Source organism: Thalassophryne amazonica, chromosome 1, assembly GCF_902500255.1.
Source record: "Thalassophryne amazonica chromosome 1, fThaAma1.1, whole genome shotgun sequence".
In the NCBI taxonomy this organism is placed as follows: Eukaryota; Metazoa; Chordata; class Actinopteri; order Batrachoidiformes; family Batrachoididae; genus Thalassophryne; species Thalassophryne amazonica.
In genome coordinates this window covers 111,243,806-111,270,972 of record NC_047103.1, presented here as the reverse complement: position 1 = coordinate 111,270,972, position 27,167 = coordinate 111,243,806, and the positions used below count along the sequence as shown (strand labels likewise).

Here is a 27,167-nt window from a genome sequence, read left to right as displayed (position 1 = left end):
GAAGGAAATTTGAAACTGCTGGCTAAGACTAAGCGTAAATTTGGTAAAATTGTAATTCACGTCGGCAGTAATGACACCCGGTTACGCCAATCGGAGGTCACTAAAATTAACATTGAATCGGTGTGTAACGTTGCAAAAACAATGTTGGACTCTGTAGTTTTCTCTGGGCCCCTCCCTAATCAGACCGGGAGTGACATGTTTAGTCGCATGTTCTCCTTGAATTGCTGGCTGTCTGAGTGGTGTCCAAAAAATGAGGTGGGCTTCATAGATAATTGTCAAAGCTTCTGGGGAAAACCTGTTCTTGTTAGGAGAGACGGCATCCATCCCACTTTGGATGGAGCAGCTCTCATTTCTAGAAATCTGGCCAAATTTATTAAACCATCCAAACCGTGACTATCCAGGGTTGGGACCAGGAAGCAGAGTTGTAGTCTTACACACCTCTCTGCAGCTTCTCTCCCCCTGCCATCACCCCAATACCCCATCCCCGTAGAGACGGTGCCTGCTCCCAGACCATCAATAACCAGTAAAAATCTATTTAAGCATAAAAATTCAAAAAGAAAAAATAATATAGCACCTTCAACTGCACCACAGACTAAAACAATTAAATGTGGTTTATTAAATATTAGGTCTCTCTCTTCTAAGTTCCTGTTAGTAAATGATATAATAATTGATCAACATATTGATCTATTCTGCCTTACAGAAACCTGGTTACAGCAGGATGAATATGTTAGTTTAAATGAGTCAACACCCCCGAGTCACACTAACTGTCAGAATGCTCGTAGCACGGGTCGAGGAGGAGGATTAGCAGCAATCTTCCACTCCAGCTTATCAATTAATCAAAAACCCAGACAGAGCTTTAATTCATTTGAAAGCTTGACTCTTAGTCTTGTCCATCCAAATTGGAAGTCTCAAAAAACAGTTTTATTTGTTATTATTTATCGTCCACCTGGTCATTACTGTGAGTTTCTTTGCGATTTTTCAGACCTTTGGTCTGACTTAGTGCTTAGCTCAGATAAGATAATTATAGTGGGTGATTTTAACATCCACATAGATGCTGAGAATGACAGCCTCAACACTGCATTTAATCTATTATTAGACTGAGTTGGCTTTGCTCAAAATGTAAATGAGCCCACCCACCACTTTAGCCACACTTTAGATCTTGTTCTGACATATGGCATAGAAATTGAAGATTTAACAGTATTCCCTGAAAACCCCTTTTTGTCTGATCATTTCTTAATAACATTTACATTTACTTTAATGGACTACCCAGCAGTGGGGAATAAGTTTCATTACAGTAGAAGTCTTTCTGAAAGCGCTGTAACTAGGTTTAAGAATATGAGTCCTTCTTTGTTATGTTCTTCAATGCCATATACCATCACAGTGCAGAGTAGCTACCTAAACTCTGTGAGTGAGATAGATTATCTCGTCAATAGCTTTACATCCTCATTGAGCACAACTTTAGATGCTGTATTTTCTCTGAAAAAGAGAGCCTTAAATCAGAAGTGCCTGACTCCGTGGTATAACCCACAAACTCGCAGCTTAAAGCAGATAACCCGTAAGCTGGAGAGGAAATGGCGTCTCACTAATTTAGAAGATCTTCATTTAGCCTGGAAAAAGAGTCTGTTGCTCTATAAAAAAAAGCCCTCCGTAAAGCTAGGACATCTTACTATTCATCACTATTCATCACTAATTCAAGAAAATAAGAACAACCCCAGGTTTCTTTTCAGCACTGTAGCCAGGCTGACAAAGAGTCAGAGCTCTATTGAGTATTCCTTTAACTTTAACTAGTAATGACTTCATGACTTTCTTTGCAAATAAAATTTTAACTATTAGAGAAAAAAATTATTCATAACCATCCCAAAGACATATCTTTATGTTCGGCTGCTTTCAGTAATGCTGGTATTTGGTTAGACTCTTTCTCTCCGATTGTTCTGTCTGAGTTACTTTCATTAGTCACTTCTTCCAAACCATCAACATGTCTATTAGACCCCATTCCTACCAGGCTGCTCAAGGAAGCCCTACCATTAAATAATGCTTCGATCTTAAATATGATCAATCTATCTTTATTAGTTGGCTATGTACCACAGGCTTTTAAGGTGGCAGTAATTAAACCATTACTTAAAAAGCCATCACTTGACCCAGCTATCTTAGCTAATTATAGGCCAATCTCCAACCTTCCTTTTCTCTCAAAAATTCTTGAAAGGGTAGTTGTAAAACAGCTAACTGATCATCTGCAGAGGAATGGTCTATTTGAAGAGTTTCATTCAGGTTTCAGAATTCATCACAGTACAGAAACAGCATTAGTGAAGGTTACAGATGATCTTCTTATGGCCTCAGACAGTGGACTCATCTCTGTGCTCATCCTGTTAGACCTCAGTGCAGCTTTTGATACTGTTGACCATAAAATTTTATTACAGAGATTAGAGCATGCCATAGGTATTAAAGGCACTGTGCTGCAGTGGTTTGAATCATATTTATCTAATAGATTACAATTTGTTCATGTAAATGTGGAGTCTTCTTCACGGACTAAGGTTAATTATGGAGTTCCACAAGGTTCTGTGCTAGGACAGATTTTATTCACTTTATACATGCTTCCCTTAAGCAGTATTATTAGAAAGCATTGCTTAAATTTTCATTGTTACGCAGATGATACCCAGCTTTATCTATCCATGAAGCCAGAGGACACACACCAATTAGTTAAACTGCAGGAATGTCTTTCAGACTTAAAGACGTGGATGACCTCTAATTTCCTGCTTTTAAATTCAGATAAAACTGAAGTTATTGTACTTGGCCCCACAAATCTTAGAAACATGGTGTCTAACCAGATCCTTTCTCTGGATGGCATTACCCTGACCTCCAGTAGTACTGTGAGAAATCTTGGAGTCATTTTTGATTAGGATATGTCCTTCAATGCGCATATTAAGCAAATTAGAACAGCTTTTTTGCATTTGCGCAATATCTCTAAAATTAGAAAGGTCTTGTCTCAGAGTGATGCTAAAAAGCTAATTCATGCATTTATTTCTTCTAGGCTGGACTATTGTAATTCATTATTTTCAGGTTGTCCTAAAAGTTCCCTGAAAATCCTTCAGTTAATTCAAAATGCTGCAGCTAGAGTACTGACAGGGACTAGAAGGAGAGAGCATATCTCACCCATATTGGCCTCTCTTCATTGGCTTCCTGTTAATTCTAGAATAGAATTTAAAATTCTTCTTCTTACTTATAAGGTTTTGAATAATCAGGTCCCATCTTATCTTAGGGACCTCATAGTACCATATCACCCCAATAGAGCACTTCGCTCTCAGACTGCAGGCTTACTTGTAGTTCCTAGGGTTGGTAAGAGTAGAATGGGAGGCAGAGCCTTCAGCCTTCAGGCTCCTCTCCTGTGGAACCAGCTCCCAATTCAGATCAGGGAGACAGACACCCTCTCTACTTTTAAGTTTAGGCTTAAAACTTTCCTTTTTGCTAAAACTTATAGTTAGGGCTGGATCAGGTGACCCTGAACCATCCCTTAGTTATGCTGCTATAGACTTAGACTGCTGGGGGGTTCCCATGATGCACTGAGTGTTTCTTTCTCTTTGCTTTGTTTCTCTTTGTTGTGATTTGGCGCTATATAAATAAAATTGATTTGATTTGATTTAGTGTTTTTGATGTCTTCCACCACATCTCTGTTTGTGGGTGTGTAAAAGCGTGTGTGCATGAAAATTCAGTAAGGTATATCTTATATATTATATTCCAGTTCTAAGGTGCAACTATGCTAGTATACTAAGGTATATTTAAATATCTAAAAAGGAAGAGTAAAATAGAAGAGTAGAAAAGAGTAGAGTAGAGCCACTTACGAGGTGTATTAGATAAGAAACCGACACTTTTATTTTTTTTTAACTAGATGGATTTGAATGACGTGCGATTACACCAATCATGCTTGAACCCTCGTGCGCATGCGTGAGTTTTTTCACGCGTGTCGGTGACGTCATTTCCCTGTGCGCAGGCCTTGAGTGAGATGTGGTCCAGCCCTCTCGGCTGAATTCCTTTGTTTCACACGTTGCTCGAGACGGCGCATGTTGCTTTATCAAAATTTTTTCTGGACCTGTGAGGAATATCTGAGTGGACACTATTCGAGAAATTTAGCTGGTTTTCGGTGAAAAGTTTAACGGCTGATGAGAGATTATGGGGTGTTTCTGTTGCTGTAAGGACTTCCCACAGAGCGGGACGTCGCACAGCGCTTTCAGGCGCCGTCGTCGGCCTGTTTCGACCTGAAAACATCCTAATTTAAGGCTTAATTCACCCAGGACGTCGTGAGAGAACAGAGAAGATTCAGAAGAGGCCGGCATGAGGACTTTATGTGGACATTCCACTGTTTAAGGACATTTTGTAATGAAAGACGTGCACGCAAATTCGCCGAGTCGTTTCCGTGTCGACTCAGCGAGGAAAAACACCTCCGTGTTGAAAACCATTTGTAAAATTCAGGCGGCTTTTGATGGCTTTCAACAAGTGAGTAACTGAGAAATTGTTTAACAGCTTGGGCATGTTCCAACTTGCCCGTTAAGGTTTCCAACGGAGATGTTTTGTTATATGGCTGGGGGGGCCTGGCTGCCTTTTTGTTTCTGTCCTTTGTTTCTCCTTCCAGGTGGCTTGCATTTGGGACTGTGTGGCTGTGTTGCTGAGGTTATCAGGACCTCACCCTGATCACCTGCGGCTCGTCAGGACTCACAGCTGAGGTGCATCTATATGGATTGGAACATGGTGGAGACTGGAGTATACAGTGTGTATTTGCCAGAGACTCGACCTTGTGACCAGACGGGTGAGATCGTCGTCTCGGGAGCCATCTCATCATCAGTGGATGCAGAGAACGTCCAGGGTTTGATGCACGGTCTGTGAAAGAGGAGAGGGTGAGGTCTCACGCTCGTCAGCACACTTCCTGAGGTACGTTAGATTTTGTGACTAACATTTATACAGTCAGTAAATGTGGTTCCCTCACACCTTATTATATTGAGCTGTACGTTAGTCATGTATCGGCTTCCACTGCAGTGGAGTTTTGTGAACTGGATGTTCCATGCCTGCAGGTTGGGAAGCTGATTAGTAATCAAGCCAGGAAGTGTTTGCTGTTTGTACACCTTTAAGTGTTCTCTCTGTGTGTAGAGTGTGGACTCACATAATGGTTCCTTCTTTCACAGACTCGGTTTGTTGCGGCCACCTGGGGGGTGTCGGCGGGGTCCTTGGGTCCAAACAGCTTCTGGCTCCGGACCGTTAGCGCTGCTGGGAGCGCACCACGCCAGACCGCACTTTGTTATTTTTGTATCACTGTTATGTATTAAATTCAGTTAGCCTTTGTACCGTGCTCTGCTTATTTCATACTGGGTCCTTCAAACGCTGGTCGGTTCTCCGAGCTGCGTCCGACACATAACATGTTTTTCCTGTCGCGACCCCCCGCGGTCGGGTCCGGCCTGACATGCGACTCTGCCCGCACGTTCTTTCATTACAAAATGTCCGTTAACAATGGAATGTCCGAATAAACTCCTCATGCTGACGACTTCTGAAAGTTCTCTGTTCTCTGACGACTTACTGCGTCAACAGAGCCTGAAATGTGGACGTTTTCAACTTGAAATGGCGAGACGCTGCCTCCTCAAAGCGCAGATCGCCGTCAGGCGCCGTGGGCCGTCCTTAAAGCGACACTACCAGACCAAAACCTCTCATCAGCCATTAAAATTTTTACCGAAAACCAGCTGAATTTATCGAATGGTGTCCACTCAGTTGTGCCTTACAGTTTTTGAAAAAATTTTTATCAAACAAAGCAGCAGTCTCTGAGCCATTCCTAAACAATGAAAAAACGATGAGAGGGTGGGCCACTCCTCACTCAAAGACTGCCCACAGGCGAATGACGTAACCGACAGGCGTGAAAAAAACTCTTGCATGCCCACGAGGGTTCAAGCATGCTGATGTAATCGCACGTGATTCAAATCCATATGGTTTTTGAAAATTATAATAAGGTCGGATACTTTAATAGACCTCGTAGGTGCCTGGTCTTGAGAACCAGGGATCGTAGGTTGAAAAGCTTTTTTATCCCATGGGAACTCTCCCTACCCACTCAAGCGGCTCAAGAAAAAAAGGTATATATAATAATAAATAATAAGACATAAGAAAGATAAGACATCATAAGACATCATCAGCATGTATGCATGCAATTTCGACCACAGACAAACTGAGGAGAGGTGACATTTGCCATTTGGTATGCTTATGTATTTTGGGTCAGGGAAGAACGCCGCCAAAACAGAACATTGATAGGTGTAATATTTTTAGAGAAACTATGGACATTAGCTAACAACACTGAGCGATGGACGTTGATATTTACATTCTGGACTTACACACCAATCCAGCATGGGGCAGTAAATTACCTGTACATTATGCGTGCATGCTTTTATTTAGTGAGTTCAATGTAAGTACAGTGGAACCTCGACATACGAGTGACTCAACATACAAGTTTTTTGAAATACAAGCCGTCACTCGGGCCATATTTTTGTTTGGAATATGAGTGGAAATCTGAGTTACGAGTCGCGCTTTGGGACACCACCGGAGCAAAAAGGAAAGTGGAGAGAAGAAAGAGGATGAACTTCTAGTGCGGACAGATACGTCACGTTTTGGCGGCTTTTGTTGCAGAGGAAGGCTATGTTCCACAACAAGCGTTTAACTGTGATGAAACTGGATTATTCTGGAAAAAAATGCCACAGAGGACGTATTTAACAGCAGAGGAGAAGAAGCTGCTTCACTGAAAAGAAACACCCAGAAAAGTGTCCACTGGTCGTGCTTCAGCACTTTTTAATGACACTTGTGCGTCATATTTCTGCAACAGTTTGAAAGACAGACAGAAGCAAATCTCCTTGGATAGTTTTTTTTTTTATCCAAAAGACCTGCAAGACCTTACAATTAAAGTTACACCTGTATGATCTTTTTAAGGATCGACAGTTTAGTTTGTCTTCACAGTGAGTGCAAACCTTCCCCCCTCCCTCCCTTCTCCATTTCCACCTCTGTTAACCGCATTTAATAAAAGTTTTTTCTTTCATTTTATATATTTTGTTATGCACAGGTAAAGTCTACATGTCTGTTTGTTAATAAAAATGTATTTTTAGAATGGTTTGGGATGTTTTACAAGATTGGATCAGATTAAAATTATTTTAATTATTTTCAGCAGGGTAATTTTGTTTGAAATACAAGCAGACTGGCTTACGAGCATGGTCACTGAACGAATTAAACTCATATCTCGAGGTTCCACTGTACATAATATAATTGTAAATACATTAAAAATACATGGACAACACAAAGTGAAAACACTTCCAGTGTGGACCATTTAAAAATTAAATGACAGTCTAAGGCACACCTGTGCACTAATCATGGTGTCTAATCAGCATCTTGATATGGCACACCTGTGAGGTGGGATGGATTATCTCAGCAAAGGAGAAGTGCTCACTATCACAGATTTAGACTGGTTTGTGAACAATATTTGAGGGAAATGGTGATATTGTGTATGTGGAAAAAGTTTTAGATCTTTGAGTTCATCTCATACAAAATGGGAGCAAAACCAAAAGTGTTGCGTTTATATTTTTGTTGAGTGTAGAAGTAATAATAAAATAAAATAATAATAATAATATTGATGATGATGATGATAATGATAATAATAATAATGATAATAATAGTGTGTATATGATAAAAATAAGCTAAACAATTTCTAAATACATTAAGACAGCAAATTAACATAAAAAAATCATGTAATTAACAGGAAATAAAATGGTTGAGTTCTTCTAAAACCTGTTGAACTATAAGGTCTAATTGTTCCAAAAACACTCTGGACTCACACGGCATTCGAACTCATTATAGAAACTTTGCATAATTTATTACCACCCTTTAAAAATGTCAGCTACCTATTTTACAAACACTACCCAATCTACAGCCCATGGATCCCCACTGGAAACATGCTAGTCCTACATAACACTCTCAAATATGAAAGAAATTAAGAATAATAGTTTTTTTAATTTGTTCAATAATAAGAATAGGGATTTTTCCAATTTTCCAAGATTTTTCATGACTTTTTTACATTTTTTAATTTAACCTTTATTTAACCAGGTTAGCTCATCTCAGACTCCTCCCTTTTACAAGGGAGACCTGAACAATTATAAAGTTTCCAGTTCACCTAACCTGCATGTCTTTGACCCAGTAGTGGGCACAGCTGACCAAAAAGTTAGCTTCGATAACCATTAATCAGATAACTGAAAAGTTATCTTTTATGACGATAAACCAATAAACTGCTAAAAAATGTATCATTATTACAGATAACTGATAACTATTAGTATTGATTTGGAAACGGCCACATCAGATGACACTGTCGGCTTCTGATAAACCAGTTTCACTTTAAGTGCCGCAGGGGCTTCTGGGTAAATTCAAGGATCACAAACACAAAGAACACACAAAAAAGAATAAATAAAAAATAAAACCCCAAACACTGTCATCATCTTTCAAAAGCAGTAACACACAGTATTAGAAGTCACAGTTTACCTCGGTATTAGATACACCGTCATTTACGAGCTAAAAGCTGCTGCTTTTTTCACATGCTTTGAACCCTGACACTTAAACAACTGAAATACATCCATTAATGCATTGATCGGCAGAGTAAAATACGCGTAGTAAATATAAATTCTTACCTTTTAGTTTCAGTGGGATTCATCTGAATAAATAATCCACATAAAGCGTCCTTTTTAAAAATCCAGAACAGTGTCTAAACATGAAGAAACGTCCTTCCATCTGTACACACAGCTGCGCCATGAGAGGTCCTCTCCCCCACCGAGTCTTGGCGATTAAATTACAGCCACAAAGAAATAAAATAAAATAATGTTAAAATTAGTTTGTTTTGTTTTTGTGTCGAGTGGACAAGCCACTGTAATGTGCAAAGTGAACCTGAACTACACTACTCACAGTGCTCCCTGCGTCGACCGGCCAATCACGTTTTGCACTTAATGATGACGTCATCAGCAAACGACAGGCAGCCAGTCTGCTCCGTGGCTAGAAACACACAACAAATGGACTAAAATGTTTGATTTTAGGGTTTACAAACGTTTTTCACCGTTTAACGTTACCATCAAAGAAAATGTTATCGGTCTGAAAGTTATCGAAACTAAATTTATTGGAAGATAAGTGGTCCGATGATGGTTTTAAAACTTATCTGAAAAGTTAATCCGATAGCAAAAACATTAGCTTCAATAATTATCTGCTATCGGATTAGCTGAACTGTGCCTACTACTGCTTTGACCTATGACCTTGAAAACTGAATCAGTTCTTGCCTATGTGGCAGAGCGGACATGATAAATTATGGTTATCAAGATAACTAGTGCTGTGCCCATAGGAAGTTTGTATTCCTGTAGAAAAATGGGAGCTTAAGTAGATTTCTCATTGATGGTCGTATGAGGCTGTGTTTGAAGGAGGAATGTACAAAGAGAGGTACTTATGTTATATATATATATGTCCTGTGCTCTGCGCTGTTGTTTACCGTCCACCAAAATTTAATAAGGATTTTATTCAGGAGTTTTCTGAGTTTCTGGCAGATTTTATCCCAAAATATGACAAACTTTTAGTCTGTGGTGACGTCGAACAAGGACTTTGAGTTATGCTTGTTTTTGTTGATCAAATCAGAGTAATAGGTCCACTTTGTAGTCAATAATGTCACGCCATGCAAGGTGGAAAACTTCTAATTTTGAACGACGCCATTTCCGTTCTAGACCTCTTGCCTTATGCTTGAGGTCACGCAGGTAATCATTGAACAAAGGTGACTGTGTTTTGAGCACTGAGTTTAAACTATCCACAAGACTGTCTACTGATTGGTAAGACATCAGGCAGTTTAGCTTCAAATTTAGTCTTAGTTGAGGAGCTGATGCATCACCGTAATGATATATAAGGTTGTTGTTCCACTAAACACAGCAGTGAAACTGTAAACTTAATAAGTGAGTGATTAGAGACCATTGATGTAAGAAGCATGATGCCAATATTCGTGACAGCAATACTGCATGTGAGAACCAAATCCAGGGTATTTCCACTAATGTGCATCGAGTCCTGAATGCATTGCCGAAATCCAAGTTTTTTCACGCCTGTCGGTTGCGTCATTCGCCTGTGAGCAGGCTTTGTGTGAGCACTGGTCCACCCTCTCGTCATTTTTTTATTGCGAATAAATGTCTGGATGATTTGGAGCTTTGCTGCATCAATTCTTTTCCAGAAACTGTGAGAGACTTCCAGGTGGACACTATTTGGAAAATTAATATGGCTTTCAGGGACGATTTTATGGGGATTATACAGATTAAGGAGTGTTACTGCCGCTTTAAGGATGGCCCACAACTACTGAGAGTGCGGCGCGCTCCCAGCGCCGATCGACATGCTCAGACCCCGCTGAAACAACCAGATCATTTCCAACGTGAAGGCTTTGTTGATCTTCAGTTAAGCCTTCAGTTAAGCCTTCAGTTAATTCAAAATGCTGCAGCTAGAGTACTGATGGGGACTAGAAGGAGAGAGCATATCTCACCCATATTGGCCTCTCTTCATTGGCTTCCTGTTAATTCTAGAATAGAATTTAAAATTCTTCTTCTTACTTATAAGGTTTTGAATAATCAGGTCCCATCTTATCTTAGGGACCTCGTAGTACCATATCACCCCAATAGAGCGCTTCGCTCTCAGACTGCAGGCTTACTTGTAGTTCCTAGGGTTTGTAAGAGTAGAATGGGAGGCAGAGCCTTCAGCTTTCAGGCTCCTCTCCTGTGGAACCAGCTCCCAATTCAGATCAGGGAGACAGACACCCTCTCTACTTTTAAGATTAGGCTTAAAACTTTCCTTTTTGCTAAAGCTTATAGTTAGGGCTGGATCAGGTGACCCTGAACCATCCCTTAGTTATGCTGCTATAGACGTAGACTGCTGGGGGGTTCCCATGATGCACTGTTTCTTTCTCTTTTTGCTCTGTATGCACCACTCTGCATTTAATCATTAGTGATCGATCTCTGCTCCCCTCCACAGCATGTCTTTTTCCTGGTTCTCTCCCTCAGCCCCAACCAGTCCCAGCAGAAGACTGCCCCTCCCTGAGCCTGGTTCTGCTGGAGGTTTCTTCCTGTTAAAAGGGAGTTTTTCCTTCCCACTGTAGCCAAGTGCTTGCTCACAGGGGGTCGTTTTGACCGTTGGGGTTTTACATAATTATTGTATGGCCTTGCCTTACAATATAAAGCGCCTTGGGGCAACTGTTTGTTGTGATTTGGCGCTATATAAAAAAATTGATTGATTGATTGATTGATCTGGGTCCTCGTCTGACTTTCACAAAAAGGTAGAAGTCGTGGACATCGCACTTTTTCGGCACATTCCACTGTTACAGGAGTTTTTTTCATGGAAAGAAAAGCGGAGGGATGCGCCACGGAGCCGTTCATTACGCAGCACAAAATCACCTCCGTGTTGGTCTCACAGGACGGCTTTCAGGTGGATTTCAGATGGATTACGGTTGCTTTTCAGTCGTGTGGTTGTCCAATTGTGATTGTGCATGAGCTGGACATGCCCCAACATGTCCCGGAAGGCTTCATCACGGCATTGCTTTGCGCCATGCGGCTCCACCGCGACGCGCGGAATTCCGCTCCTCTTTCCATGACAAAAACTCCTGTATCAGTGGAATGTGCCATTCATTTCTAAACTGGACGCTGTCTTGATCCGGTATGTCGTCTGACTAGCACAGGAATTGTGAAAAGACGTGGACATCAGCACTTTTTCGGCACATTGAGACAGACATGCGGAGGAGTTCCGCGCGTCACAGTGGAGCCGCATGGCGCAAAGCAGCACCATGATGAAGCCTTCCGGGACATGTTGGGGCATGTCCAGCTCATGCACAATCACAATAGGATAATCACACGACTGAAAAGCAACCGGAATCCATCTGAAATCCACCTGAAAGCCATCCTGTGAGACCAACACGGAGGTGGTTTTGTGCCGCATAATGAACGGCTCTGTGGCGCGTCCCTCCGCTTTTCTTTCCATGAAAAAAACTCCTGTAACAGTGGAATGTGCCGTTCATTTCTAAACTGGACACTGTCTTGATCCATTTACATGTTGGGGTTTTACATAATTATTGTATGGCCTTGCCTTACAATATAAAGCGCCTTGGGGCAACTGTTTGTTGTGATTTGGCGCTATATAAAAAAATTGATTGATTGATTGATTGATTGAATGTGCCGTTCATTTCTAAACTGGACACTGTCTTGATCCGGTATGTCGTCTGACTAGCACAGGAATTGTGAAAAGACGTGGACATCAGCACTTTTTCAGCACATTGAGACAGACGTGCGGAGGAGTTCTGTGCGTCGCGGTGGAGCCGCATGGCGCTAAGCAACGCCGTGATGAAGCCTTCCGGGACATGTTGGGGCATGTCCAGCTCATGCACAATCACAATCGGATAATCACACGACTGAAAAGCAACCGGAATCCATCTGAAATCCACCTGAAAGCCGTCCTGTGAGACCAACACGGAGGTGGTTTTGTGCCGCGTAATGAATGGCTCCATGGCGCGTCACTCTGCTTTTCTTTTCATGAAAAAAACTCCTGTAACAGTGGAATGTGCCGAAAAAGTGCTGATGTCCACGACTTCTCCCTTTTTGTGAAAGTCAGACGAGGTCCCGGATCAGCAAAGCCTTCACGTTGAAAATGATCTGGTTGTTTCAGCGGGGTCTGAGCATGTCGATCGGCGCTGGGAGCGCGCCGCGCTCTCAGTAGTTGTAGGCCGTATATCCCTCTGTGATTTTTATGGACACATTTACGGAACCAGGCCATAGTCTCAACTTGGTTGTTCAGTTTCCCTCCCTGGCAGATAAACTGCACTATCACCATAGTGGATTTTCTGCACTAATTTCTCCGCTAAGCTCATGGATTCCACACCCACATTTGTCATTAGCCTTGTAGGGTCTCTAATCACCTGCTCTGTGGCCTGCTGTAAATTCCTAATGTTACCCTCCCTGTAGAGCTCTATCTATGTTCGCAGACAAGATGGCGGCACCTTCCCCAGTAGGGTGGAGGCCATCCGGCATCAGCAAGCCACGGCGGCCCCAGAACGAAGGCCTGTTATCAATAAACCTAAAGCCTTGCTGTCTACACCTATTTAACGATGTCAGCTTGCTAAACGCCTCATCATTACCCCGGGAGGGGAGGGGACCAGAGACTATTAATCAGTGCTAACATATCTTTCTGGCAAGGTCACAAGTCCTCTCTATGTCCATTTTTGTGACCTCTGAGTGCTTCATCCTGATATCATTGGTGCCGACGTGAATAACTATGTGACTATATCTCAGCACCCTAAGATGGGATGCAGTGTCGGGAGCTCTGGCCCCAGGAATACATTTAATGTCAGCCGGCGTCTGTAACCTGACTTTGTGGGTGATAGAATCCCCTATCACTAAAGTCTGGTGTTTCGGCCTCAAGACAGGAATGGAAGTCACTCGTGGGCTCAGAGAATTCACATCAGCCTATTCCAAGGGGGAGAACCAATTCACAGTTCGCAGTGGCGAGTGTGCTCTGGGTACCACAACCGGGCACCAAGTCCTACAGGGCTTCCTCCGCCTAGCCACAGTCCGAAAGCCATCCTCCACAGCTGGCGTTTCTAGGCTGATACTAATGGGCTCGCTAGCCGGCCCAACACTAACCTCATCTGGAGTGCCCATAACATCTAACTCCACTGAGCTAAGAAGCTGCTCTAACTGCTCTAACACTTCAGATGGCAAGCTGTCTATAGACAATGTGAAAAAGAGTGACACGGTGCGTGCTGCTACATTACAGAAAAGTCTCATGTCAAGACAGATTCTCAAAGCAAAATAAAAACAAAGCCTACCAGCTACACTGAGAAGATCATTAAAAAGAAAAAAAAAACAAAAAAAAACTGAACGGGCCACTCACTAGTTATTTCCAAAGTCCACTCCACAAAAGAAGTCCCCAGGCTTGGATTGTACGCGATTGCCAGCCGGTGTCATGGAGCTCCTCACAAAGTTCTGTCACCATTCTGGCACATTAGATAGAAAATGTGTGTGTCCAGGCAGCCTGTAAGAAACAGCGTTGTTGAGACATTCACGGCGGACAAGAAATGTACTAAAAAACATCTGGATTGCCATAGCAGTTGCCGGAGCTGCTTTACCCTTTCAGAAGCATATATATTGAAACTGTAATAAAGTAAAAAAATACTGTAATATATATATATATATATATAAAGTCTGTGCTGCAACATGTAACTACTGTATTCATATTATATACAGCCTTAATGAAATGTTATACATTAAATCCTTTGTGTTCATCTCTTGTCTCCACCTTTACTGGCAGATGTATGTGACATACACAGTACATGCAAAGGGGACTCGCCTGGCCAAGCCTGTGTTGTCACTTGGGCTTGTGTGCCTGGCCTTCCTCACGGGTCTCAACCGTGTGGCAGAATACCGGAACCACTGGTCAGACATCATCGCAGGTTTTATCATTGGTACTGCCATCGCTACTTTCCTGGTAAGACTCACACCATGAGTGTCTGCAAGATGCTTTATGTGAAAAAGAGGCTGTGAGAGTGTGCAACAGGTGTGTACAGATAAAGAGTGTAAACAATGTTTAGGATGTGAAGTCACTGGGCAGAGAGTAGTAATATATACCCTGATTGCTATGGGTCACATTTCTGTCTATGGTTAGTTTGGGTTTGCCATCGTCTTCCAGGTATTTTTGTTGTCCTGGTTTTTCATTGCTCTCGAGTGAGTTTCCGGTGTGTTCTCTTCACGCTGTCCAGTGTTACTCTCCCACATCAGTTTATCTCTGTGTTCTCTGGTATTCTCTCCTGTGTCGGATTGTCTCCCATGCTTTATTCTGACATGTCTTCCCTGTTTCCTCCATGTAGTTTCACTACCTTGTTCTGATTTCCAGTTTCATGTGTCTCTGCAATTCTGTGGTTAATTGTTTGCTGACCTTTTCTCACGAAGCATCACCTCCTTGGCAGATTGTCTAGCTTCATGCTTCCTAGTGTTTGCCTCTATGATATCGACCCATGCTGCCGTTCAGTGCTTACTGAGTCTTGCCTGCTGTTCCTAGTTTTGGTTGCCTGATATGATTGTTGACTGTGCTTCTGCTTGTGTTTGTGGACAACTTCTTGACTGCTCCCTATCAGGACACTGTTTTCAGGTGGACTGATCACTCATGGTCCAGACGCCTGCCTGAGTAAGCGACAATTGTCATGGCCCATTGTCATGGTTGATGGAATATTTTTGAGTAGTTGGACACTGCCTGCTGGAATTGTTTTATTAAAACCAGCATTTACCTACACCATCTTTGTGATTCTCTGCATTTGGGTCCTCTGTCAGTACAATGTACTTACAACACCCCATAACGACAACATGATGTTTTATTCAAATTGATTAAAAATAAAAAAGTAAGAAATCACATGTACGTAAGTATTCACACTTCACTCAGTACGCTGTTGATGCACATTTGGCAGCAATTACAGCCTCAAGTCTTCTTGAATATGATGCCACAAGCGTGGTGCAGCTATTGTTGGGCAGTTTTGTCCATTCCTCTTTGCAGCATCTCTCAAGCTCCATCAGGTTGGGTGGGGAGTGTTGGTGCACAGCCATTTTTAGATCTCTCCAGAGATGTTCAGTCAGATTCAGGTCTAGGCTCTGGCTGGTCCTCTCAAGGACATTCACAGAGTTGTCCTGAAGCCACTCCTTTGATATCTTGGCTGTGTGCTTCAGGTCATTGTCCTGCTGAAATATGAACCGTCACCCCAGTCTGATGTCAAGAGTGCTCTGGAGCAGGTTTTCATCCATCCCTGTACATTGCTGTATTCATCGTTCCATCAATCCTGACTAGTCTCCCAGTTCCATCCACTGAAAAACATCCCCACAGCATGATGCTGCCACCACCATGCTTCACTGTAGGGATGGTGCCTGGTTTCTTCCAATCATTACATGAATGCCAGATGCCTGGCATTCACGCCAAATAGTTCAATCATTGTCCTATCAGACCATAGAATTTTGTTTCTCATGGTCTGAGAGTACTTCAGGTGCCTTTTGGTAAACTCCAGGTGGGCTGCCATGTGCCTTTTACTAAGGAGTGGCTTCCATCTGATCACACTACCATACAGGCCTGATTGGTGGATTGCTGCAGAGATGGTTGTCCCCCTCTCTACACAGAGTAATACTGGCGCTCTCACAGAGTGACAATTGGGTTCTTGATCAGCTCCCTGACTAAGGCACTTCTCCCCGATTGCCCAGTTTTGACGGGTGGCCAGCTCTAGGAAGAGTCCTGGTGGATTGGGATCTTCAAAGCAGCAGAAATGTTTCTGTGCCCTTCCCCAGATTTGTGCCTCGAGACAGTCCTGTCTCGGAGGTCTACAAACAGTTACTTTGACTTCATGCTCGGTTTGTTCTCTGACATGCACGGTCAGCTGTGGGACCTTATATGTAGACAGGTGTGTGTCTTTCCAAATCATGTCCAATTAACTGAATTTACCCCAGGTGGACTCCAATTAAGCTGTAGAAACATCTCAGGGATGATCAGTGGAAACAGGATGCACCTGAGCTCAATTTTGTGCTTCATGGCAAAGGCTTTGAATACTTCTGTACACGCGATTTCTTAGGTTTATTATGTTTAATACATTTGCAAAAGTGTCAAAAAACAAAACGTTTTCACATTGTCATTATACGGGGTATTGTGTATAGAATTTAGAGAAAAAAGTAAAGTTCATCCATTTTGGAATAAGGCTGTAACATAAAATGTGGAATAAGTGAAATGCTGTGAATACTTTCAGGATGGCCTGTACATTTGTGTTGAAAATAATAGTGTGTTTAAAAAAGAGTTTAAATCTCAAATCCTTATAATAGCTTTTATTTCCATACACGCAAATGCATTGGGAACGCTACACATTCTATTCCAAATCAAAGCATGAAGAAAAATTGATCAAATTTGTCATTACTTTGCAGAAAGTGAAGAAAAAATGAACATTAGGCTGTTCAACAAAATAGCAGTGTCTGCATTTTTCATTCTGTGAAACAACAGGCCCTAATTTAAGGATGAAGGCAGCAGATGTACATGCTGGTTGTTGTGCATTTCTCGCTGAAAATCTGGATATAAAGAAGTGCAAAAAATGATAGGTTGCTCAGCTAAAATGATCTCAAATCCTTTAAAATGCCAACAAAAGCCATAAAAACTTGGAAGAAAACAGCCATGCAAATGGATCAAAGAATAGCCGGAATGTCAAAGACTCAGCCAGTGATCGGTTCCAGGGTGATCAAAGAAGGTCTGAAGTTACTTGTGAGTACTGTAACAATTACAGTACACTTATATGAAGCCAAGCTACAGGCAAGATACCCCGCAAAGTCCTATTGTTGAAAAAATGACGGGCTGAAGAGTTTGCTTGTTCCTAATCAGGTGGTCAAAGGAGGTGTTGTAGGAGCCTCAGTTTGCCAAACAACACATTGACTGACCTAAAGAGAAATGGTGCAACATTTTGTGGACTGATGAATGCAAGATTGTTCTTTTTGGGTCTCAGTAGTAGTTTCCTGGATCCTCCACCAGGCAACTATCCCTGTGGCTCTTGCATAGAGTGCAATTACAAATGCAAGACTTACACACACCCAATGTCTGGAAAGATATTCAAAATAAAGTGACAATTACATGTTCAACAAAGAATGTCATATTTCTTAGAATGCCCCTGTGGACTGGGTTATGTAGGTAAAACATCTAGAGCATTAAAAACTCCAATAGCAGAGCACAGATGCAGTATTTAGCACGAGGACTTAAGAAATCCTGTTAGTTCTCATTTTAAGGAAGCACAGCACCCTGTTTCCTCTCTAAAAGACATTAGGACTCAGCATATAAAAAACCCCAAGAAGAGGAGGGGACATCAACAGGCTGCTCTTACAAAGAGAGAGCTTCCACATTTATATATTACAAACTCTAATGCCTCACGGCCTATATTAAGCACTTTCTATAATTGTACTGAATATATCTGGAATGTTTTTTATTTTTCTACTTGATTTTTAATGTACTTTTTTGGGAGACAAGATGTAAAAAAAAACTTCTTTTTTTTATCATAATGGGCAGGTTTGACCATTGATATGACGTGTATTTATGTGTGCCAAACTCCTTCTGCCACCTGGGGGATGAGCCAACTAATCAGTGAGCAGATGTTATATATGGGAGGGGCATACTCAGTGAAACTTTGACCAGAGGAAGATCCAGTGGGATCAAAACATTGTCACATCAAAGGAAGTAACAAAGGAGTAAGTATGCAGGCTTTTTTTTATTGTTGCAATTTGTGTGTATGGAAATAAAAGCTATTATAAAGGATTTTGAGCTTTACACACTTTTTAAACACACTGCTATTATTTTGAACACAACTGTATGCTCATAGGTATAGGTATCACAGTTTAGTTCATATTGCAGTCCTGAAATTCCTTCCCAGGTGCCTTAACCTCCATTCACATGTTTCTACAGGTGACCTCAGTAGGTCACTCGTTAGAAAGGGATAAAGTCCCACTTTAGTTTCACCTGAAACCACTGATTGTGGTGACCCATGCCTTCTTTCACATCTTGGCACATGTGATTAGGCACATGAACAATAGTAGTCCAGTTGCCCTTTTTCAAGCTCCAGAGACAACTATGACCTAGATGCCTGAGAACCTACATGGACATTTAGTTCATATTGGTCACCTAAACAGTTTTTATGAAACCCGTACATTGTTTTGTAGACTAGCATGGTGCCAAAGCGGGTTGGATTTAATCAGTTGGGTGTGTTTTGGGTGTAAAGTGAATTATGTCCGTCAGATTTGTCTTCTATTGCTGCTGCCTTTAAAAAGCCATATGGACTTGAACGTGGAACATTTCTATTTATATAGCCACCTCAACACGCAACAGAGGTCTGAAGGCTTTTGGTGAGTAAACACAAAGGTAGAAGCAGTCATCCACCAAAGCTCCTTGAGGTTTCCAAAACACCTTGTTGTATGGCTGGGGGGGCCTGGCTGCCGGTTTGTTTGCCTTGTGTTTCCTCCCAGGTGGCATGCATTTGGGACTGAGTGGCTGTGTTGCTGAGGCTGTTAGGACTTCACCCTGATCACCTGCGACTCGTCAGGACTCACAGCTGAGGTGCATCTGGAGGGATTGGAGTATGTTGGCATTTAAGACTGAAGTGCACAGTGTGCATTTGCCAGAGACTCGACCTTGTGACCAGACGGGTGAGATCGTCGTCTTGGGAGCCATCTCATCAGCAGCGGACGCTGAGAATGTCCAGGTTTGATGCACGGTCTGTGAAAGAGGAGAGGGTGAGGTCTCACGCTCGTCAGCACACTTCCTGAGGTACGTTGGATTTTGTGACTAACAGTTATACAGTCAGTAAATGTGGTGTCCCTCACACCTTATTGTATTGAGCTGTATGTTAGTCATGTATCAGCTTCCACTGCGGTGGTGATTTGTGAACGGGATGTTCCATGCCTGCAGGTTGGAAGCTGATCAGTAATCAAGCCAGGAAGTGTTTGCTGTTTGTACACCTTTAAGTGTTCTGTGTGTAGAGTGTGGACTCACATAATGGTTCCTTCTTTCACAGACTCGGTTGTTGCGGCCACCTGGGGGGTGTCGGCGGGGTCCTTGGGTCCGAAACAGCTTCTGGCTCCGGACCATTAGCGCTGCTGGGAGCGCACCACGCCAGACCGCACCTATTATTATTATGATCACTGTTATGTATTAAATTCAGTTAGCCTTTGTACCGTGCTCTGCTTATTTCATACTGGGTCCTTCAAACGCTGGTCGGTTCTCCGAGCTGCGTCCGACACATAACACACCTCCTCTGACCATCTGATCTCCTTCATATCCCATCAGGCACAAGCAAACCCCTGCTGGCCCTGGACCCTCCTGTGGCCTAGGCCTCACCATTGTAATTCCAGCTGCAAACCCAGCAAGGAGGAAAATGTGCATATAAATATGATGCAGACCACTTATTAGAATTTAGTATTTTTCTGTTGGGTTTTAATTTTGTTTGATAAGTGCTAATGCACATCCCTGTGCGTACAAGCATAATGTATGCAAGTTGTGGTCTTTCCTATTTGCAATACACCCACACACTGCACACTGATATAATGCAATGCTGCTGTCATGTTAACATGTCAACATAATGCTACAGCAGGGACAAACATGCTGACAAACTACTACGAGGCCCCAGGAGCTGCATCAGCAAAGCAACAGTTTGTGATCAATGCATGAGACAAAAAATATTAAAAACTACACAAAGGCCATCAAGCAGCTGAAACTATCAAGAATCCAATCATTTAAAAAAAAGATACCCACACACAGCTCTGGAGCAGGAAGACTTTATTGTACCTCATATGTTTATCATACATTTGTGTGTAATTCATGTGCATTACAACTTTCCTTAGCTTGCGTGTGTGTATTTTCTAGGTGGTTTGTGTGGTCCATAACTTCAAAGGGAAGTTACTGCTGAATGAGGAGTCACCAGCGGAGCAGCGAGCTAACACCACGGGCCAAACACAGAGCCCTCTGGAGAAATACATCGCCTCACAGGTCAGAGACTGACAGCCACCTGACTCATGTCTATGTTTAATTACATCATTTAGGCTGATGACACCACGGTGGCATTTCAAATACTAACATGGTCTCATTATATCCTACTTTTGTAATTATTGGTTTTACTGTATTTTTGACATGTTTTGAGAAGATTAAAAACCTTCAGAAAGTTCATGTTACTCACATTATCACTGACACTAGCTAACCAATCTTATATTGTTGTTGGTATATTGAATAAAGCTAATTCAGTAAGTAATATTTAAGTAATTTACATATGGGGTATGAGGACAGCAAAAGTTTTTATCTTGTCTAGAAGCATCCTGTAATGATTAGTCTTCATTTGAAACCAAAACAGTCACAGCAGATGAAATCAATCATGTTTTGTTAGGATGAGTAGGCAGTCCAAAGATGTGGTGCAGTCCAAAATGTTAAGTGAAAGGAGGCATGTTTGTGTTGTGAAGACGTATAACAGCAGGACACGAGGGACAGCATCACAGTATGGAACAAATAATAATTAATAATAATTTTAAAAACAAAGTGTGAACAAGCACTCACAGACTTACAGAGTGATGTCCAAGAGCTGCTTCTCTCAGCTTACATTGACGTCCTCACAGATAATGAAAATGAAAACAATAAATCTGGATTGCCTCGTCCACATTCCCCACATAGGTGTAGCCTGCTGTCCCTGCATGCATGAGGGGCACCGCCGGCTGGCAGCATTACACCTACAGCCACCTCTGTCTTCAGAAAAATAAATAAATGAAAAGGAAGAAAGCACAGTAAATCCGGTTCATGCGGCCCTTCTGTGGGCGGGTAGGATGCGTCCAGCATGCGTGCTCAACCAGGCTGTGCCTTCACAGCTGAGCCACACATAAAACTTTGTTCCATGAGCCGGTGCCATCAGGACACACTGGCAGCGTGACCCTTTGGAAGTGCTCCGATAAAAATAAATAAAAAGATTGAAGCCAGCATGCTGGTGCTCTCTCCATCCCCTGCACGGGCGTCCGTGGGGGTTGTCACCTGCCCACCAACATTAAACGTCTTTCCACTGCAGTCCTCAGAAAAATAAGTAACAAATTACAAACACAATTTAAGGGGTACAAGATGCTTGTCTGACTACTTGGCGAGGACGTTTGTCTCCCAAATTTTTTGGTCTGTTGAAAATCAAGCAGCACACAAATGCCACCATGAGACTGAGGAAGGGGAAGTGAACGACTGCGTCTGTTGCTCCGAAGCAGGCTGTTGCATGCCAGTGAGACACGAGATTGAGCAACTTAAATTGTGACAGGGAGATGAGTTGATGAGTGACAGGTGCTGTGATTGGCATGTGGAACAGCTGTGAGGAACACCGAATGACGGACCACACCTACAAACACAGACACAGACTGACAAACACAGCGAAACATCAACCGACAAAGAACCCAGTGCTCAAAAACCTGTGGATTAACAACAGAAAAACACAAACAAATATCAGTGTCACAAAATCAAAGCAGGACTCAAGAATGGCAAAACTATAACGCAAAAGGTAAAATGACCAAAACCAACAACATTTAAAAAAGAGGACACCAGACAGGGATGAGGGATGGAACACAGCAGCATCCCTTTTTAACCATATATCAGTTTACAGCCCTGTTACATAGGACAGCGACATTTGGATCTTATGTAAAGGATCTTATGTAAAGGATCTTGTAAACACTTATACACATTTCTGTAACCTCCGTTCTCAGGGAACTGGCCTTTTGGTTGTTCCGAAGGTCAAGAAAAATACTGTTGGTGAGTGAGCTTTTTCCTTCCGGGCACTGAAGCTGTGGAAGGATCTTTGTGTGGCCATTAGACTGGCAGGCTCTGTGGATGTTTTTAAAGCAAAGCTAAAGACCCACATGTTTACTCTTTATGTTTCTTGAGTTAGTTGGATTTAATTCAAGTATTTTTTGTTTTGTAACTTACTGTCTGTGTTTGTTTTTACTGCCTGTACAGCATTTTGACTGAAAACACTTTATAAATAAAATTATTATTATTATTTTTATTATTTGTGAGTCAGTTGTGCATTCTAAATCATTGCCAAGACGCAGAAGGGACACCACAACACCTATCCGTGGAACAGCATCTGTTGTTGTCTTTCGCGGACTTGGGGTGCTAAAGATGACGTCACATTTCTGAGATCTGCCAATTTATAGACTTATATGGTGAATTTGAACAGTTTACCATGGTCTGAAAGCATGACATCATATTTCCTCACTGTACGTGCACAAGGGCATCAAACAACTCCAGGCAGAGAGAGAGAGAGAGAGAGAGAGAGAGAGAGAGAGGTGTTAAGACTGCAACTTCTAAAAGGTTACATAACATTCTTACCTTTGCTGCCAAGAAAATAAATATTAAGGTGGATGAGCGATGTTGGTGTAAAATTGTACTGGAATTACGTAATACCTTTGGAAAAGCTCACAAATATTTTCCATGACAAATTGGAGCAATTCTACCAAGTTTGGCAGCCATTTGTGAATTATCTTGGACCTGACTTTTCCTCCGTTATTGTACAAGGATGCCCCTGAAACTGGACTCTTAAGCCTCGGTCCCACCGAATAATGAAGGCTGAAGAAGGAGCCACGCATGGGTGTGGGGTGATTATTCGAAGAATGACCCACGTTTTGATCTATCATGTATCCACTATGAAGGTGCCACTGTGTGCCTCTCTGTACCCCGCATGTGCCACGTAGCAGCCTCTAGTGAGCCACGACCGACCTGTCATTACAGCCTCGAATGGCTCGCATCAGCCACACTAATCCACGTAGTGCCATCATAGCGCCATGATAGCGCCATAATAACGCCATGTTGGCGCACGTTTAGGCATGAGTTTGGTCCAAACCTCCAGCCCTCCCACACCTGGTCCCTTCAAAGTGTGGGTTTTCAATTCACAGATTCAATTCTTGCTTGCCTCTACTGGTGGTTGGCTCTCACTGCGGTATTGTATCACTTCCTGTTCCGGAGCACAGCGGTGTTTTTCTGTATCTGTTAGCTGTTTAATCTGCGCAGTTAGATTGATCTAGTTATCTAGATTACGATTTGTTTCCCAGTGTAATCTTTACGTGCCTTAACTAAAGCACTCCTTCTGCTGAATCACCTCTAAATTATTTACACATTATTCACTTTGCGTGTTTTTAGGAATCCGCTAGCTTAGCGTAGCTACTAGCTCTTAGCCGATTTAGCATGGCGGCTTCTCCTGTCTCTCCCGCACTTTTCTGCTCTGGGTGTGAAATGTTTAGTTATTCCTCGGCCTCCTTTAGCAGTAACGGTACTTGTAATAAGTGTAGCTTATTCGTAGCTTTGGAGGCCAGGCTGGGCGAATTGGAGACTCGGCTCCGCACCGTGGAAAATTCTACAGCTAGCCAGGCCCCTGTAGTCGGTGCGGACCAAGGTAGCTTAGCCGCCGTTAGTTCCCCCCTGGCAGATCCCGAGCAGCCGGGAAAGCAGGCTGACTGGGTGACTGTGAGGAGGAAGCGTAGCCCTAAACAGAAGCCCCGTGTACACCGCCAACCCGTTCACATTTCTAACCGTTTTTCCCCACTCGACGACACACCCGCCGAGGATCAAACTCTGGTTATTGGCGACTCTGTTTTGAGAAATGTGAAGTTAGCGACACCAGCAACCATAGTCAATTGTCTTCCGGGGGCCAGAGCAGGCGACATTGAAGGAAATTTGAAACTGCTGGCTAAGGCTAAGCGTAAATTTGGTAAGATTGTAATTCATGTCGGCAGTAATGACACCCGGTTACGCCAATCGGAGGTCACTAAAATTAACATTAAATCGGTGTTTAACTTTGCAAAAACAATGTCGGACTCTGTAGTTTTCTCTGGGCCCCTCCCCAATCGGACCGGGAGTGACATGTTTAGCCGCATGTTCTCCTTGAATTGCTGGCTGTCTGAGTGGTGTCCAAAAAATGAGGTGGGCTTCATAGATAATTGGCAAAGCTTCTGGGGAAAACCTGGTCTTGTTAGGAGAGACGGCATCCATCCCACTTTGAATGGAGCAGCTCTCATTTCTAGAAATCTGGCCAATTTTCTTAAATCCTCCAAACCGTGACTATCCAGGGTTGGGACCAGGAAGCAGAGTTGTAGTCTTACACACCTCTCTGCAGCTTCTCTCTCCCTGCCATCCCCTCATTACCCCATCCCCGTAGAGACGGTGCCTGCTCCCAGACTACCAATAACCAGCAAAAATCTATTTAAGCATAAAAATTCAAAAAGAAAAAATAATATAGCACCTTCAACTGCACCACAGACTAAAACAGTTAAATGTGGTCTATTAAACATTAGGTTTCTCTCTTCTAAGTCCCTGTTGGTAAATGATATAATAATTGATCAACATATTGATTTATTCTGCCTAACAGAAACCTGGTTACAGCAGGATGAATATGTTAGTTTAAATGAGTCAACACCCCCGAGTCACACTAACTGTCAGAATGCTCGTAGCACGGGCCGGGGCGGAGGATTAGCAGCAATCTTCCATTCCAGCTTATTAATTAATCAAAAACCCAGACAGAGCTTTAATTCATTTGAAAGCTTGTCTCTTAGTCTTGTCCATCCAAATTGGAAGTCCCAAAAACCAGTTTTATTTGTTATTATCTATCGTCCACCTGGTCGTTACTGTGAGTTTCTCTGTGAATTTTCAGACCTTTTGTCTGACTTAGTGCTTAGCTCAGATAAGATAATTATAGTGGGCGATTTTAACATCCACACAGATGCTGAGAATGACAGCCTCAACACTGCATTTAATCTATTATTAGACTCTATTGGCTTTGCTCAAAAAGTAAATGAGTCCACCCACCACTTTAATCATATCTTAGATCTTGTTCTGACTTATGGTATGGAAATAGAAGACTTAACAGTATTCCCTGAAAACTCCCTTCTGTCTGATCATTTCTTAATAACATTTACATTTACTCTGATGGACTACCCAGCAGTAGGGAATAAGTTTCATTACACTAGAAGTCTTTCAGAAAGCGCTGTAACTAGGTTTAAGGATATGATTCCTTCTTTATGTTCTCTAATGCCATATAACAACACAGTGCAGAGTAGCTACCTAAACTCTGTAAGGGAGATAGAGTATCTCGTCAATAGTTTTACATCCTCATTGAAGACAACTTTGGATGCTGTAGCTCCTCTGAAAAAGAGAGCTTTAAATCAGAAGTGTCTGACTCCGTGGTATAACTCACAAACTCGTAGCTTAAAGCAGATAACCCGTAAGTTGGAGAGGAAATGGCGTCTCACTAATTTAGAAGATCTTCACTTAGCCTGGAAAAAGAGTCTGTTGCTCTATAAAAAAGCCCTCCGTAAAGCTAGGACATCTTTCTACTCATCACTAATTGAAGAAAATAAGAACAACCCCAGGTTTCTTTTCAGCACTGTAGCCAGGCTGACAAAGAGTCAGAGCTCTATTGAGCTGAGTATTCCATTAACTTTAACTAGTAATGACTTCATGACTTTCTTTGCTAACAAAATTTTAACTATTAGAGAAAAAATTACTCATAACCATCCCAAAGACGTATCGTTATCTTTGGCTGCTTTCAGTGATGCCGGTATTTGGTTAGACTCTTTCTCTCCGATTGTTCTGTCTGAGTTATTTTCATTAGTTACTTCATCCAAACCATCAACATGTTTATTAGACCCCATTCCTACCAGGCTGCTCAAGGAAGCCCTACCATTATTTAATGCTTCGATCTTAAATATGATCAATCTATCTTTGTTAGTTGGCTATGTACCACAGGCTTTTAAGGTGGCAGTAATTAAACCATTACTTAAAAAGCCATCACTTGACCCAGCTATCTTAGCTAATTATAGGCCAATCTCCAACCTTCCTTTTCTCTCAAAAATTCTTGAAAGGGTAGTTGTAAAACAGCTAACTGATCATCTGCAGAGGAATGGTCTATTTGAAGAGTTTCAGTCAGGTTTTAGAATTCATCATAGTACAGAAACAGCATTAGTGAAGGTTACAAATGATCTTCTTATGGCCTCGGACAGTGGACTCATCTCTGTGCTTGTTCTGTTAGACCTCAGTGCTGCTTTTGATACTGTTGACCATAAAATTTTATTACAGAGATTAGAGCATGCCGTAGGTATTAAAGGCACTGCGCTGCGGTGGTTTGAATCATATTTGTCTAATAGATTACAATTTGTTCATGTAAATGGGGAATCTTCTTCACAGACTAAAGTTAATTATGGAGTTCCACAAGGTTCTGTGCTAGGACCAATTTTATTCACTTTATACATGCTTCCCTTAGGCAGTATTATTAGACGGTATTGCTTAAATTTTCATTGTTACGCAGATGATACCCAGCTTTATCTATCCATGAAGCCAGAGGACACACACCAATTAGCTAAACTGCAGGATTGTCTTACAGACATAAAGACATGGATGACCTCTAATTTCCTGCTTTTAAACTCAGATAAAACTGAAGTTATTGTACTTGGCCCTACAAATCTTAGAAACATGGTGTCTAACCAGATCCTTACTCTGGATGGCATTACCCTGACCTCTAGTAATACTGTGAGAAATCTTGGAGTCATTTTTGATCAGGATATGTC

At 42.1% G+C, this 27,167-nt stretch overlaps 1 protein-coding gene and 1 long non-coding RNA gene across 4 annotated transcripts in view; both read left to right on the top strand.

Annotated features, from left to right (window-relative positions):
* LOC117513143 (phospholipid phosphatase-related protein type 5-like) overlaps positions 1–27,167 on the top strand; it is a 237,396-nt gene that overhangs the window by 188,555 nt on the left and 21,674 nt on the right. For 2 of the 3 annotated variants that reach the window (XM_034173474.1, XM_034173475.1), the window contains exons 4-5: positions 14,359–14,535; positions 20,464–20,586. In XM_034173474.1, coding sequence (XP_034029365.1) covers positions 14,359–14,535; positions 20,464–20,586 — 300 coding nt within the window. The remainder of the gene's footprint in view (positions 1–14,358; positions 14,536–20,463; positions 20,587–27,167) is intronic. The other variant, XM_034173476.1, reaches the window with a different exon arrangement.
* Positions 14,576–17,558, top strand: LOC117513179. Its single transcript, XR_004561479.1, has 3 exons — positions 14,576–14,587; positions 16,480–16,483; positions 17,474–17,558. It is a non-coding gene; the product is annotated as an uncharacterized LOC117513179 (long non-coding RNA).